Raw genomic sequence first — 14,691 nt, 5'->3', positions numbered from 1 at the left:
CGGTGAAGGCAATGAGTCCAGCTCCATCGGTTCCACAGGCGGTGCCAGACAGGCACCCAGGGGCGGCCGCACCGACTGCAATATCCCTGTAAGATGCGAAACTGGAGACAAAAAGTCTGTGGTAGAATCTTGCAGTTGAGAAGCACAAATCTGGTTCTGGTGGCTGCACAGCAACCCAGCATAACCTTTAATTAAATGTATGCAAGCACCCAAATTTCGAAGAGTCGTTCCTCTCTTCCTGTGCCTGATACAACCACAAACTCTGAAAAGAACACAATCATTGGGCACAAAGTGATTCTTGCGAAGCGTGGCAGGCGCCATGCGCTGCAGTGGGTGCAGTAACTGGAGCAGCATGCGATGGCACCATCGATGGCACCAGAAGCTCTGCCAGCAATGGGGCAGAGCAACACTTGCTCCTGCGGTTGGTAGGTATGTAATTCGGTGACTTGTTGCTTGAATGTATGCAAATACTATTCAGCTTCTCCTTTTGACTGAGGATGAAATGGAGCACTGGTAAGATGAATGTTACCATTAGCTGTTCAAAACTCTTCAAAGACATTAGCCATAAACTGTGGTCCATCTTCTGTAACCAACACATCGGGCAAGACTTCCAAACAAAAACTATATGACAAAAGCTGAATGGTACTGTGTGACAGAGTCGAGTTCATGGGCACCGCAAATCAGATGTTTGTTAAAAGAGTCCACAACATTAAGCTAACAAATGTTCCAAAAAGGACCAGCAAAGTCAGTATGCACTGATTGCCATGGCAGTTGAGACTTTCGCCAAGTGAAAACGTTTGTGATGTTGTCTATTCAGTGTGGGCGTCTATGCCCAGCTAAGTACAGTGCTGACATGCAATCACAACAGATCTTTCTGCAACACCTTGGAAATAAGCACACACAATTGTTCAGAGTCAGTTTGCGTTAAAATCACACCATGCTAGATGGAGAGGCTATGCCAACGAACAGAATATCGTTGCACTAAAGAATTCTGAATGTTTTTCACAGAATGAAGTCAAGCAGTATGGGTGTAGTGCAACAAATGGTTCAAGTCAGGGTCTGCTTCTGTAACTTGTGCAGTTTTCCTATAGTTTAGTGGAAAAGTACGTAAAAGTTCAGTGTCTTGTTCATCGATCGGACAATAACATGCAGCAGTAGCATCAAATTCAGAATCAGGACCAACAGGAAGGCGAGGAAGGGCGTCAGCATTTGCATGCTTCGATGTGGGCTGGTACAATATTTCAACTGATACTGTGACACTGTGACAATAACAAAGGCCACCATTGCTGCTTCTGAGCTGTGTGTAGCGGAACAAGTTTGACTGGATGAAACAAAGACTGAAGTGGCTTATGGTTTGTCACTTTTGACCAAACTTTGTATTGCAATAGATAATAGTGAGCATTTCCTTCTTAATTTGTGAGTTGTTACATTGAGTTTTGGCCAATGACTTGGAAGCAAAAGCAGTTGGCCTGTCCTGTGAACCAAATTTGTGCAAGAGCTCAGCTTTGATTCTGTGCGAAAAAGTGTCAACTGCAAAACTTCAGGCTTAGCAGGATCAAAATGAACAAGGCATCTGTCACTCATTCACTTAATAAGGCATTTTTAAATTTCTGGAGTGCATCCTGACACTCTCTGGTCCAGACAAAAGCCACATTCTACCGGCACAGATGATGCAATCGAGCTGCGATCTGGGCTCTATTGGGTATAAACCGGATATAATATGTCATCTTCCTGAGAACTGCCTGTAATTCTGCCATGTGGGACAGGGAGGTCTGGGATGGCCAGCAAATGTGATTGAAGAGGATGAACACCTTGGCTATTAAGAAAATGGCCTAAGTACTGAACTGCAGACTGAAGAAAGGCACATTTGTCCAGGTGATACTTCAAACCTGCAGCTGAAAGCACTGAAAAAATGTACAAAGATTATTGGCATGTTGCTCCAGTGTATGTTCTGACACCACAATATCATCCAAGTAACTTGAACAGAATGGAACTTTAGCATAAGCTGTTCTAGATAACATTGGAATAGGGCAGGCACAGAAGCACTGCCAAAGGGTAAGTGCAAAAATTTGAACAATCCTAAATGTGTGTTGACCACAAATACTTTCTGAATCTCCTCATCTAGCGGAATTTGCAAATACACATCACGTAAGTTAAGTCCATTTTTGAAAAATTGTGGTGTGCACGAAGCCTAGCTATTAACTTCTCAGGGCGAGGGAACGGATAAGTATCAGTCATTGTTTGTGGATTCACAGTGGATTTAAAGCCAATACAAAGACAAAGTCTTCCAGAAGTTTTGGTAAGATTACCAAGGGAGAAGCCAATTGACTAGCCTGAATAGGAACAATAACACCATTGTATTCCCATTCTTTAAATTCACTTGCAACTTTGTCTCTAAGTACAAGAGGGATGGGACGCGCCTGAAAACTCATAGGTTGCGCATTGTCCTTCATTTAACATGCACCAAAAAATTATTTCTTCTGCCAAGTTTTTCAGAAAATAAATCAGGAAACTCCTCAATCAATTGAGTAACACTTTCTTTTGCTTTGAAAGCAGAAACAGAAAGTACTTGTCCTTAATATGAAGACCAAACAAATGAAGCGAATGTAACCCAAAAATATTTGCAGTCTTTTGGATGCACAATTGTAAATGTCACTGTTGTTCTGTGAGACTGTAAAGTGGCAGGCAGATTAGATGCACGAAGCACTGGACTGTCCTGACCATTATATGCAGTAAATTGCATGCTAGATTTTGTCACCAGTGGTGAGCCCAATTTTTCATAATTGGCATGAGTAGGCAATGTAATTGAGGTGTCAGTGTCTAATTGAAGGCTCTCACAGCATCCGGCTGCTACTAAGTTCACAAACAGTTTCTTTGACTGTCATTGCACAGCACTTGAACAGGGTGAAGGCACATCCTGAACTTGGTCTTTACTAGTACTGGCAGGCAGTTTAGAAGAAAATTACATTCACTGGGTGGAGCACCGTGTTTCCGAGAGCAGGGATGGGTAGAGTTCTTTTTCTCTTGGAATCACATAGACTGTACATGACCTGGCTTTCCACAAGCAAAGCAAGTCACATTCTGCAAAGGGTAATTTTGTTGTTTGTGTTTGGAAAAGCAGCGGGGACATGATTTCACAGCTGACACTTACAGTGATAATAGTTTACCCCTCCATGGCATGGCGGTCTATTTGTGTGCGGCGGTCAGTCGTGAGGCCGTACTTGTTTGTCACTTCCCATTACACCACAAATGGGAGCCACCTAAAGTTTTCCATGGCACTATCACATGAATCCTGATGTTCCATAATTTGCAACAATTGTTTCAAAGTAGACTCAGAATGTTTGGGAATTTGTTCACAAATCCTACTGTCTGGCACATTGTACATCATTGCATCACGAATCATTGTGTCGCTATTGTACTATCCACAGCTGCACTGAAAATGACACTGTTCTGTCAAACCCTGAAGTTTGTGACCCAGTGATGGTATGTCTGTCTTGGTTTCTACTGCAATTGAAAGAACTTGTAATGAGCTGCAGCAACTTGTACCTGATCCTCGTAATACTTAGTAAGGGCAGAAACTAAATCTTCAAAAACTAGCAGCACCAGCATACTAGTCAGGAATAACTTCTAAGTAAGCAGTAAGCTCCTGTGCAGGCCATTAACAAGAAAGTTTCACAGGACCTTGCACTTGATGTGTAGCACAATGAGCGTCGAACTGAGTGTAGTACTTGTACCATTCCTCCTGCTGTTCATTGAAAGCTCGGACCGGTGGAATGCACAGAGGCAGTGCCTTTGATGTGGCTGGCTGTTGTGGCAGAGTTAATACGGAAGTGGCTTGTGCATTAATAAGCTGCTGGACAGCTGTCATCTACAGCAATGTTTGGTGGTTCTGAAACTGAATAAATTGCATCAGATCAAAGCCAGCAGCAGCTGGAAACATAAGTGCAGGTGGTGTAGGAGGCAGGTTAGAGGCCATTTTAATGAGAGGAATGCCGCAGCAAATTATAAGTAGAAGCAAGGCAAAAAAAAGAAAAGTAGTAACAATGCGCCTCTGAAAGAAAAGAGAGAAATATTAGTGGCAAGCTGTAAGGGAGCAGTGTAGAGGGAAGGCAGCATTTGTTCTGGAATCCTGATCGCCAGGTGCTTTGTCGGCTGCTGTGGGAGTCAGCACTGACACAAACAAGGAAGAAGAGAAGTTGTGATGGCCAGTTGCAGGAATCCAAAATGATACATATATTAAACTTTCAAATGATTGCAATACTTTATTTCAAAAAAGAAAATAAACATAACTTATCTTTATGAAGTGGCTCTTATGCCTCCTACTTGCAAGTACTTTAGCTACTATTACTACTCGCAGAATGTAACATCTTCCCAGAAAGTAACGTCTTCCTATTACTCTGTACTGATGCTCTTGAAGACAGTGACCGAACTGGGGCTGACCAGTGATGGCCAGCTGGTTAAATCAGCGTTGACAGGTAGTGCTGAATTCCGTCTTCCTGGAAGTATTGCACTGACTGCTCTTTCCACTATCGTGCAGATCAGCACCTTGTTGATACCGCTTCGCAGCACTGTGTTAGTCAATGTGCAGTCAATGCTTTAGGACTGCACAAAAAGAATAAAAAGTTTGGTGGTATTACTTTTCAACACATCCTCATAGGATGCCAGCAGATACGTCATGTTTGAATGCAAATGTGAACTCAGAGAAGCATGAGGCCATTGGCTGCTACAAGTTAGTTATCTAGCCCATAAAATTTATTTAGTAGGCGAGTAGAATTGTGGAATCGGTGTAAAAATTCTTGAAAATGAAATATTTTATAGATAGTTTTTCACTCAGTATAAATTTTGTTGTCATACGTGTCTGTCATGCTTGCATCAATGTGTGTGCATTTAGAAGAAGGCCTTTTGCCTGAAAGCTTGGATGTTAGCAGTCTTTTTGTTATGTACCTGTTTGCGACTCAACATCTCTATATGGTGACTAGCAGTCTGTCCTTTTCACAATATTGTAACAGTATGTCATGTATGCCATTCCTTCCAAGTTATCAAAGTCCACCTCTCAATCACTACCAAACCTGCCAATTCCCCCTCCTTACTCAGCAGTAATTATTGAAATATAGCCAGTAAACATTTAACAGTATCATATAGTCTGTCAATTTTCATTGCACTTCCTCACTTTTTCAAAATTCATATTTTGGAAAAAGAAAATGATTGAGATTGAGAACATGCATTTTACAAACTTTCACATTACATTAACATTCATAACTTGTTGTAATAGTTCATGCACCAGACACTTAACTGAATCAAGAAACTGTTGAAAGAAGCATTTTCCTCCTCTTTTTTTTACAGTGTGATCTCTAACTGCATCCAACTCCTGGTACAGGACTTGGAATCTGCTTGTGAACCAGCACTGACTGCCATGAGCAAGGTATTTTGAAATACAACAGATAGTAATAAATATAGTAATACAATAGCGAGTAATAAATACTTAATACCAATACCAACTCAAAGGTGGTTTGAACTAGGCATTGTCACTAATGGTACTTACCTTTATACAACTGAAGACCAACCTACCCATTTAGTTATAGGATAATAAAGAAGAGGCTGAGCAGCAAAGAAATTTGGGTTAAGTGTCTGTTATTACCTATCCCTAAATCAACAATGTAGGAAAAGACAGATTGCTACTTACCGTAAAGAAGAAATGTTAAGTTGCAGGCAGCCACAATTAAAAGACACTTATATAAAGCTTTTGGCCACAGCCTTCATCAGCATCTTGGCCATTTTGGCCTGAGATGCTGAGTTGGCGGTCATGAGTGCATGAGGTGCTGACTTGTGTGTATGAATGGTGTACGTGTCTCTCTTTCACTGATGGAAGCTGTGGCAGAAAACATCATGTGTCTTTTAATTGTGCTTGTCTGCAACTTAATGTGTCTTCTTTTATGGTAAGTACCAATGACTTTTCCTACATTGTTGATATTCCTACCAGGAGTTCCCATTGTTTGATCTATCCTTAAATTATTTGCTTTACAGAATATCAACAGAACCTCTACTAAATTGAACTAAATCTAAATCTAAGACATCATACTTGCACAATCTCATATCCCAATCCTCTGAATGCTTCACCTGTGATTCTATTGTAAAGAGTAATTTTTAGTCCTTTACAGCATAAGCCTATTGAATGATTATTTTAAATTGTTGAGGGGTTCCTAAGGTAGATCTAGTTGTCATAATATAATCTAAACTGTTATTTGTAGATTTAAGGTTGAGTAACGTGTACACTGTTTTTGTTCTACTGATTTTTGTTTATTTCATACTAGTTATTCAGGAAGCAACTGACTAGTGTCTGGAAGGGATGGTAGTCCTTAGGTAACCGAACATTATAGACAAAGATACTGTTACTTGCGTAGAGTGATGTCCATCGAACTTGTTTCTTAATATGTAAAATACACTTTACATAACTGACGATGTGAAGTACAATAAATAAGGGTTGGGGTTGGCTTGGGTTGTTTGGGGGAGGAGACCAAACAGCGAGGTCATCGGTCTCGTCAGATTAGGGAAGGATGGGAAAGGAAGTCAGTGGTGCCTGGAGCGATATAGGGAAACCATGGGAAACCTAAATCAGGATGGCCGGAAGCGGGATTGAACCATCGTCCTCCTGAATGAGAGTCCAGTGTGCTAACCACTTCACCACCTTGCTCAGTCACAATAAATATTTAAACTAAACAATATTACAGGTTAAATTGATTTTTTTAAAAGATACTGTTGAACTGAGTACTTTTCATTCATGTTGTGCAACTTTTTCTTTTTTATTTTTTTACATTGTAAACTAAACCCTAGGCAATGGACAGTATATAACACAATAATTAGAATACATAATCTTACATTATTACAAGATATATTGTTACGATGCCTTAACTGAGCATTAGCAACTTATATTGAGAAACAAACATGTTTTACATTATAAAACACATATTTATCCAGTGGACAGTATTGAACATAGTACCTGGTTGAAGTATATAGTATTACAGTGTTCCAAGTTATATTGTTTAAGTTTGTGGGGTAAGGTCTAGGAAAGTGTGGTATTTTTTAATTTTGTGTTGCACTACGTATCATTGTGGCAGTTGGTGGGTATGTGGCTGGTTGGTAGTGTCAGTTGAAGTTGACCAGCTGGGAATTTTGAGTTAAATGTTTGTTTACTTCAAATGCTTCTAATAGGCTTATTTTTTTTCCTTGTGACTACATGTAATACTTCTGTGTGGATTTGATATTTGTGTTCTTCCTTCAGCACATGTTTGGCAAAGATGGAGTCTGACTTACGTAATCTTCAGCTGCATTTGTGTCAGCCTAATAGCTATGGCTCTGCCTGTCAGCGTACACTTTGTTGCAGTCATTGCAAGTGATTTTGTAAACATCACTGTAACTTAATAAATCTGTTTTGTCTTTGCTGTTGAATAGGATATGGGCTATAGTGCCTCTTACATAAAATGATGTTTTGTAATTGCAGGATGTGAGCGTTTTGGCTAATTTGTCAGATAGCTTTCCTAAATATGAGAAAGTACACCAGTTAGTTTTAGATATAAATGTTGCTGTAGGGGGGAAGGCATACACATAGGGTAATATTTTTCTTCTTTTTTTGTGTGTGTAAAACATTGTCATTTAATTCAGTGGTAGAGCCATTGATGATGCAATACATTTAATGACATCTAATTCTGTTTGATAATTCTGTTTTGACTTTGGTATGGATGTAGGGCAACTTGCCATGGAATGGAACATAGCATGTTTGTGTGATATTGGGCGTTGTGAACATGAGGGTATTACAGTGTCTGTTGTGATGGGTTTTCTGTAAATCTTGACACTATGTATATCTGTAGTGATATCTATGTTGAGGTCTAAGCAGTTAATGGATTTTTCGTGAATCTCCAAGGTGAAATAGATGTTGTGAGTTTAAGTATTCCAAGAATGTGTTCTGTTGTCTTTTAGTTCCAATCCACAGACAAAAAAACACTGCTTGAATATTGCTCATCAGTGTGGGATCTGTACCAGATAGGGTTGATAGAAGAGATAGAGAAGATCCAACAGAGAGCAGCGCGTTTCGTTACAGGATCATTTAGTAATCGCGAAAGCGTTACGGAGATGATAAACTCCAGTGGAAGACTTTGCAGGAGAGACGCTCAGTGGCGCGGTACGGGCTTTTGTTGAAGTTTCGAGAACATACCTTCACCGAGGAGTCAAACAGTATATTGCTCCATCCTATGTATATCTCGCGAAGAGACCATGAGGATAAAATCAGAGAGATTAGAGCCCACACAGAGGCATACAGACAATCTTTCTTTCCACAAACAACACGAGACTGGAATAGAAGGGAGAACCGATAGAGGTACTCAATGTACCCTCCGCCACACACCGTTAGGTGGCTTGCGGAGTATGGATGTGGATGTAGATGTAGATGTAGAAAGTACATCATCTACATATCTACACCAATATTTGATATTATCACTGAGAGGCTAACTAATAGGAACAGTTTTTTGAAATGGTCCATGAATATATCTGCTAAAAGAGGACTAAGGTGAGGCCCCATTGCCAAGCCATCTACATGGTTAAAAACAATTTTGTTGTAAACATGTCTGGGTGGCCAGTTTTATATCTTCTACTTGTATAGCATTGACACCTGCCCGGTATAGTATTTCTCTCAATATATCAAGGCATTCTTTCACCAGAATATGAACAATGTAGGTGACGACAAATTGCTACTTATCGTAAAGAAGACACATTATGTTGCAGACATGCAGAATTAAAAGACAGTTAATTGACACAAAGGTTTTGGCTACTGCCTTCATCAATAAAAGAGAGAGACACACACCATTCATACACACGAGCAACCACACTTCATGCACACATGACTGCCAACTCCAGCATCTCGGGTCAGAATGCAGCTATTATGTGGGATGCAAGGAGCAATCTGGAGGAGGCGGGGAAGGGATAGTAGTGTACAGCTGGTGATAAGAGACAAATGCTGTCTGATGGAGTGTGCAGGGAGTAGAACGCCAGCAGGCTTACTGTCAGTAGGTTGTTGGACTGGGAGGTGGGGTAAAAAGGAGCAAGGAAGAAGAGGAGCCGGGAAAGATGGGTGGATGCATTGGCGGAGGGCGAAAAGGAAACGTGGTGCGAAATGAGGTTGGGGAGCAGATGGTAGGACAGAGGGGATGGAAACATGGGGAAGTATGTTCCTGTAGGTTGGGACCAGGATAATTATGGGAGCAGAGAATGCATTCTAAGGATAATGCCCATCTGTGCAGTTCAGAAAAGCTGGTGGTGCAGGGAAGGATCCAGATGGTGCGGGTAGTGAAGCAGCCATTGAAATCAATTGTGCTATATTCAGCTGCATCTTGTGCCACAGGGTGGTCTACTTTGCTCTTGGCCATAGTTTGGTTGTGCCTGTTCATCCTGGTGGACAGCTGGTTGGCAATAATATCAATAGAAAAAGCTGTGCAATGCTTGCAGCAGAATTGGTAAATGACATGGCTGCTTTTACAGGTGGCACAGCCCCTGATGGGGTAGGATAAACCTGTGACAGGATGGAATAGGAAGTTTTGGGTTGGTGGATTGGTTTTGCACCTGGGTCTTCCACAGGGTTATGATCCTTATAGCTAGGGGTTGCGATTGGGAGTGGCATAGGAATGGGCTAGGATGTTGTGAAGATTGGGTGGGTGATAGAACACCACTTTAGGAGGTGTGGGAAGTATCTCGGGTAGGTTGTCACTCATTTCAGGGCATGATGATTGGTAATCAAAGCCCTGGTGAAGGATGTGGCTCAGTTGTTCCAGTCCAGGGTGATAGTGGTGAAGGGGACACTCCTTTGTGGCTAGTTCTTGGGTGTGGTGGGAGGATTGGGGGTAGGAGGGGAAATGGCACAGGACATCTGTTTGCAGACTAGGCCTGGGAGGTAATTTCTGTCTGTGAAGGCCTTGCTGAGATCCTCAACATACTGGGCAAGGGAGTTTTTGTCACCGCAGATATGCTGTCCGTGGGTGGCCAGGCTGTATTGCAGGGATTTTTTGATGTGAAAGGGATGACAGCTGTCAAAATACAGCAACTGTTGGTGGTTAGTGGGTTTAATGTGGGCAGAGGTGCAGATGTTGTCATCAGAGAGATGGAGGTCAACATCTAGGAAGGTGGTATGCAGGGTTGAGGAGGACCATGTGAAGCGGATGCAAGAGAAGGCGTTGAGGTTATGAAGGAGAAAGGATAGGATGTCTTATCCCTGAGTCTAGATCATGAAGATATCATCAATGGAACTGAACCAGACTAGGGGTCTGGCATTTTGGGAGGCTAGGAATGTCTCCCCTAGATGCCCCATAAAAAGGTTGGCATGGAGGGTGCCATGCGTGTACCTATGGCTATGCTGTGAATTAGTTTGTATACCTTCCCTTCAAAGGAGAAGTAATTGCAGGATGAAGTTAGTAAGTTGCATGAAGAGTGAGGTAGTGGGTTTAGAGTCTGAAGTACATTGGGAAAGGTAATGTTCAATAACAGTAAGAGCATGGGCACTGAGGGATGTTGGTGTATGGGGAGGAGGCATCGACACTATCGAGTAAGGATCCAGGAGGTAAAGGGGTGCGGATGGTGGAGAGTCGGTGAAGGAAGTTGGTATCTTTGATGTGATAGGCTAGATTACAGGCAATTGGTTGGAGGTGTTGGTCAGTGAGGGCCGAAATTCTTTCAGTGGGGGCACAACAACCAGCCACAGAAGGGTGTCAAGGATTGTTGGGTTTGTGAATTTTGTGCAGCATGTAGAGTGGAATAGGGTGGTCTTTAATTTTGGTAATGATGTCTGTTGAATTAACAGTTCTGAACTTAGATTGAAATTTTGTCTTGGTTTTGATACAGGAATGTGATTCTTGGTAATTTTGTAGTTTGGTGTGGTGTAGGTTGGCACAAGAGGTCGTAAAAGTTGGCCTTCCTTGTGCAATTTAGGAAGTCCACACATTTCTTGAATATCTAAACTCACAACACAAAGACATACAGTTCAACATGGAGAATCCATTAACTGCTTAGACCTCAACAGAGATATCACTACAAATATATATAGTTTCAGAATTTACAGAAAACCCACCACAACAGACACTGTAACACCCACATGTTCACAACACCCAATATCACACAAACATGCTATGTTCCATTCTGTGACATGTCGTCTTATATCCATACCAAAGCCAAAACAGAATTTTTAAACAGAAATAGACACCATTAAATAGATTGCATCATCAATGGCTGTACCACTGAATTAAATGACAACGTTTTACACAAAAAAAGAAGAAGAATGTTACCCTATGTGTATGGCCTCCCCCCCTACAGCAACATTTATATCTAAAACCAACTGGCGTACTTTCTCATATTTAGGAAAGCTATCTGACAAATTAGCCAAAATGCTCACATCCTGCAATTACAAAACACCATTTTATGTAAGAGGCACTACAGCCCATATCCTATTCAACAGCAAGGACAAAACAGATTTATTAAGTTACAGTGATGTTTACAAAATCATTTGCAATGACTGCAACAAATTGTACGCTGACAGGCAGGGCCATAACAATAAGGCTGACACAAATGCAGCTGAAGATTACATAAGTCAGACTCCACCTTTGCCAAACATGTGCTGAAGGAAGGACACAAATGTCAAATCCACACGGAAGTATTACATGTACTCAAAAGGTAAGAAAATAAGCCTATTTATTTATGTATTTATTTTTTTATTTATTTACATTTTCTTTGGGTGGAGCCATCGTAATGATAGCTTTTGCAAATGTCAGACTTAATACTATGGTTATATTTATACTTATAAAATTACACTATATTCTGTAGCTATTGCTTCTTATGTCTATTTTTTACATTTATCACATTACAACTGATATGCTAATGCCTCATGTTACAATCACTATCTTAAAATTCATTGAAAGAATATAAACATTTTTCTATTAGAAAAGGTTTTAATTTTGTTTTAAAAACATTTTCCGTGTACGTTCTTAGAGAGTTTGGTAGCTTGTTATACCAAATCAAACCACTGATATATGAACTTCTATCAGTCATTTTTAACGTTGTTCTGTTACGGAAATAGTTACACTTTTTTCTAGTGTTGTGATCGTGTACATCACTGCCCATGATAGCTTCTGTTGGTTGACTTATAAAAAATACAACTATTTTGAAGGTGTACAGAGAATGTATTGTCAGATATTCGTGCTGCACAAACACTTCACGACATGAATCTCTATGTCCCATCCCATGTATAAATCTCCTTGCTCTTTTCTGTAGTTAGTATTCTTTTTAAATCTACATCAGCTGCACAGCCCCATAGTTCAATTCTGTAATTGAGAAAGGGGTAAAGTGTTCCATAATATACTAATTTCAGTGCTTGGCTAGGAACTACCTTTGCGAGCTGGCTGAGGAGATATATGGCACTACTCACTTTTCCGCATACGAAATTTTCATCAACATATACACCCAGGAATTTACAGTTACCATTTTCTGTTGCAGAGATATTACACACACTATTCATATTGTTGTGATGAGAACTGCCTGTTTTAAATGTCAGTAGTTGAGATTTGGTGACATTCACCTCGAGTCGCTGATCATTGAAGTATTTTGTTACTTCTGTTACACCACTAGTAGCAAGAGATTCTAGTTCTTTAGATTCGCTCCCATAGAATAAGATAGACGTGTCATCTGCATAACTTACAATATGGGAGTTAATGGGTTGTGCAATGTCGTTAATATATATCAGGAAGAGAAAGGGTCCAAGGATTGAGCCCTTTGGTACACCTTGTACTACTGGTGGACTGGGCATTCATGATTTTATTATCTAGTTTGTATGACAATTTAGTGCTTTCCTTACGATTCAACAGGTATGTGGTTAGAAGATTCATGGCTTGATCCCCAATACTATAAGATTTTAGCTTTTTATGAAGTACCCTATGGTTTACTGTATCAAATGCTCTTGTCAGGTCCAAAAATATACCTGCATTATGCATCTTCTGGTCCAACAGACAGTAAACTTCATGGATGAACTGTGTAACTGCTGTGGTTGTACTTAGCTCTTTTCTGAAGCCATGCTGCGAATCTACAAGCAGTTTATGTTTTGTGAAAAAGGCACTTATTTGAGAAAGGATAATACTTTCGAATATCTTACTAAAAGTGGGAATTAATGATATTGGTCTATAGTTGGAGACTTCTTCCTTACTTCCCTTTTTATACACTGGTTTCACTACACTCATTTTTAGAACTGTTGGATACATGTTTTCTCTAATGCTGCAAATAATCAGGTGAGTAAGAGGTTTAGAAATTTCTTTTAAGTATGCTTTAGTAATAGCACTGGATACGCCATCCCATCCAGATGAAAATTTTTTCTTTAGCATGTATATTGCCCTGCGAACCTCCTGCTCATTCACTTCCACAAATTCAAATTCAGTACACTGGGTGAGATGGCATTGGATCTCTATCTGTCAATCTGTAATATGCGTTGATTGTTCACCAGAAATGTAGTAGTTATTAAAAATATTACATATGGTATCTGGGTTTTTTATAATGTTACCATCATGTCTTTTGCTGAGTGGTTCCACGTTCATCTTGTTGGGACCTTTTCGGTATTTGTCCATCAGCTTCCAAGATGCTTTGCTTATGTTGTCGGACTGTTCTATTGTTTTGCTGTTAATTTGCTTCCTTAGATTGACAATTTCAGTTTTATAAGTTTGCTTGGCCCTATTGTATTTTTCCTTGAAAACCTGCACAGTAGTAGCTTTATAAAGCTGGTTTAGATCATGTACTTCCTGCCTGAGCCTAATCAGATTTGTTGGGAGTTTTAGTCTAGGATTACTTCCATTTTGACAGTGTTTAACTACCTTCTGGATTTCTCTGACTGGACAACTATATTCATAATGATGCAATAGGGTTGAGTAGAATTCATTCCATTTCTCATCCGACCCTTTTACCTTGTACACAGAATCCCATTTCTCATTCGCTAGTTTGTCTTTAAGAGCATTAATATTTGAGGTATTCAGCATTCGTTTCTGTAGCACAATTTTTGTTGTTTTAGGCACAACTGAATTTTTGTATTCTATCACCTGACAGAAGTGGTCAGAATAAAGAAAATCTAAGTTACTGTACTTTACCTTATCTATAACATCTTTGTTGATTACAGCATAATCTATTCTAGTGGAACATGTGTCCGTCACTCTGGTGTCAGAGTTCACTATATTTACAAGGTTGTATGAGGTCAGTACATCACTGAGTTTCAAGTTTACTATACTATTTGAGTTTGCATCTATATTAAAGTCACCTAATATAGTAAGGTCATTAGAACCAGCCTGACCAGCAACACTACTAAGTTTATCCATAAACAGCATTACATCAGCATTTGGTGGCCTATACACTCCAATCACTTTATGCTTTGGTAACTTAAGATCATTACTGTGGAGTACAATACCTGTCATTTCAATTGATCCTTCTTTGGTGTGGTGTTCAAGAAAGGAAATTTTTTTAGCTTCTACATCCTTATTAACATAAATTGCCTACAATAACTACTTGTTAGTAAGTAACCTTGTAATCTATAGTACAGGGTGATTCAAAAAGAATACCACAACTTTAGGAATTTAAAACTCTGCAACGACAAAAGGCAGAGCTAAGCACTATCTGTCGGCGAATTAA

At 40.0% G+C, this 14,691-nt stretch overlaps 1 protein-coding gene across 2 annotated transcripts in view; it reads left to right on the top strand.

The window, feature by feature from the left end:
• The window catches only part of LOC126419116 (vacuolar protein sorting-associated protein 53 homolog), a 169,111-nt gene that overhangs the window by 118,509 nt on the left and 35,911 nt on the right, over positions 1-14,691 (top strand). For both annotated transcript variants that reach the window (XM_050086213.1, XM_050086214.1), the window contains exon 12: positions 5,344-5,422. In XM_050086213.1, coding sequence (XP_049942170.1) covers positions 5,344-5,422 — 79 coding nt within the window. The remainder of the gene's footprint in view (positions 1-5,343; positions 5,423-14,691) is intronic.

This window comes from Schistocerca serialis, chromosome 9 (genome assembly GCF_023864345.2).
Source record: "Schistocerca serialis cubense isolate TAMUIC-IGC-003099 chromosome 9, iqSchSeri2.2, whole genome shotgun sequence".
In the NCBI taxonomy this organism is placed as follows: domain Eukaryota; kingdom Metazoa; phylum Arthropoda; class Insecta; order Orthoptera; family Acrididae; genus Schistocerca; species Schistocerca serialis.
Note: the sequence above shows the minus strand (reverse complement) of the source record. Positions and strands in the feature narration are given on the sequence as shown.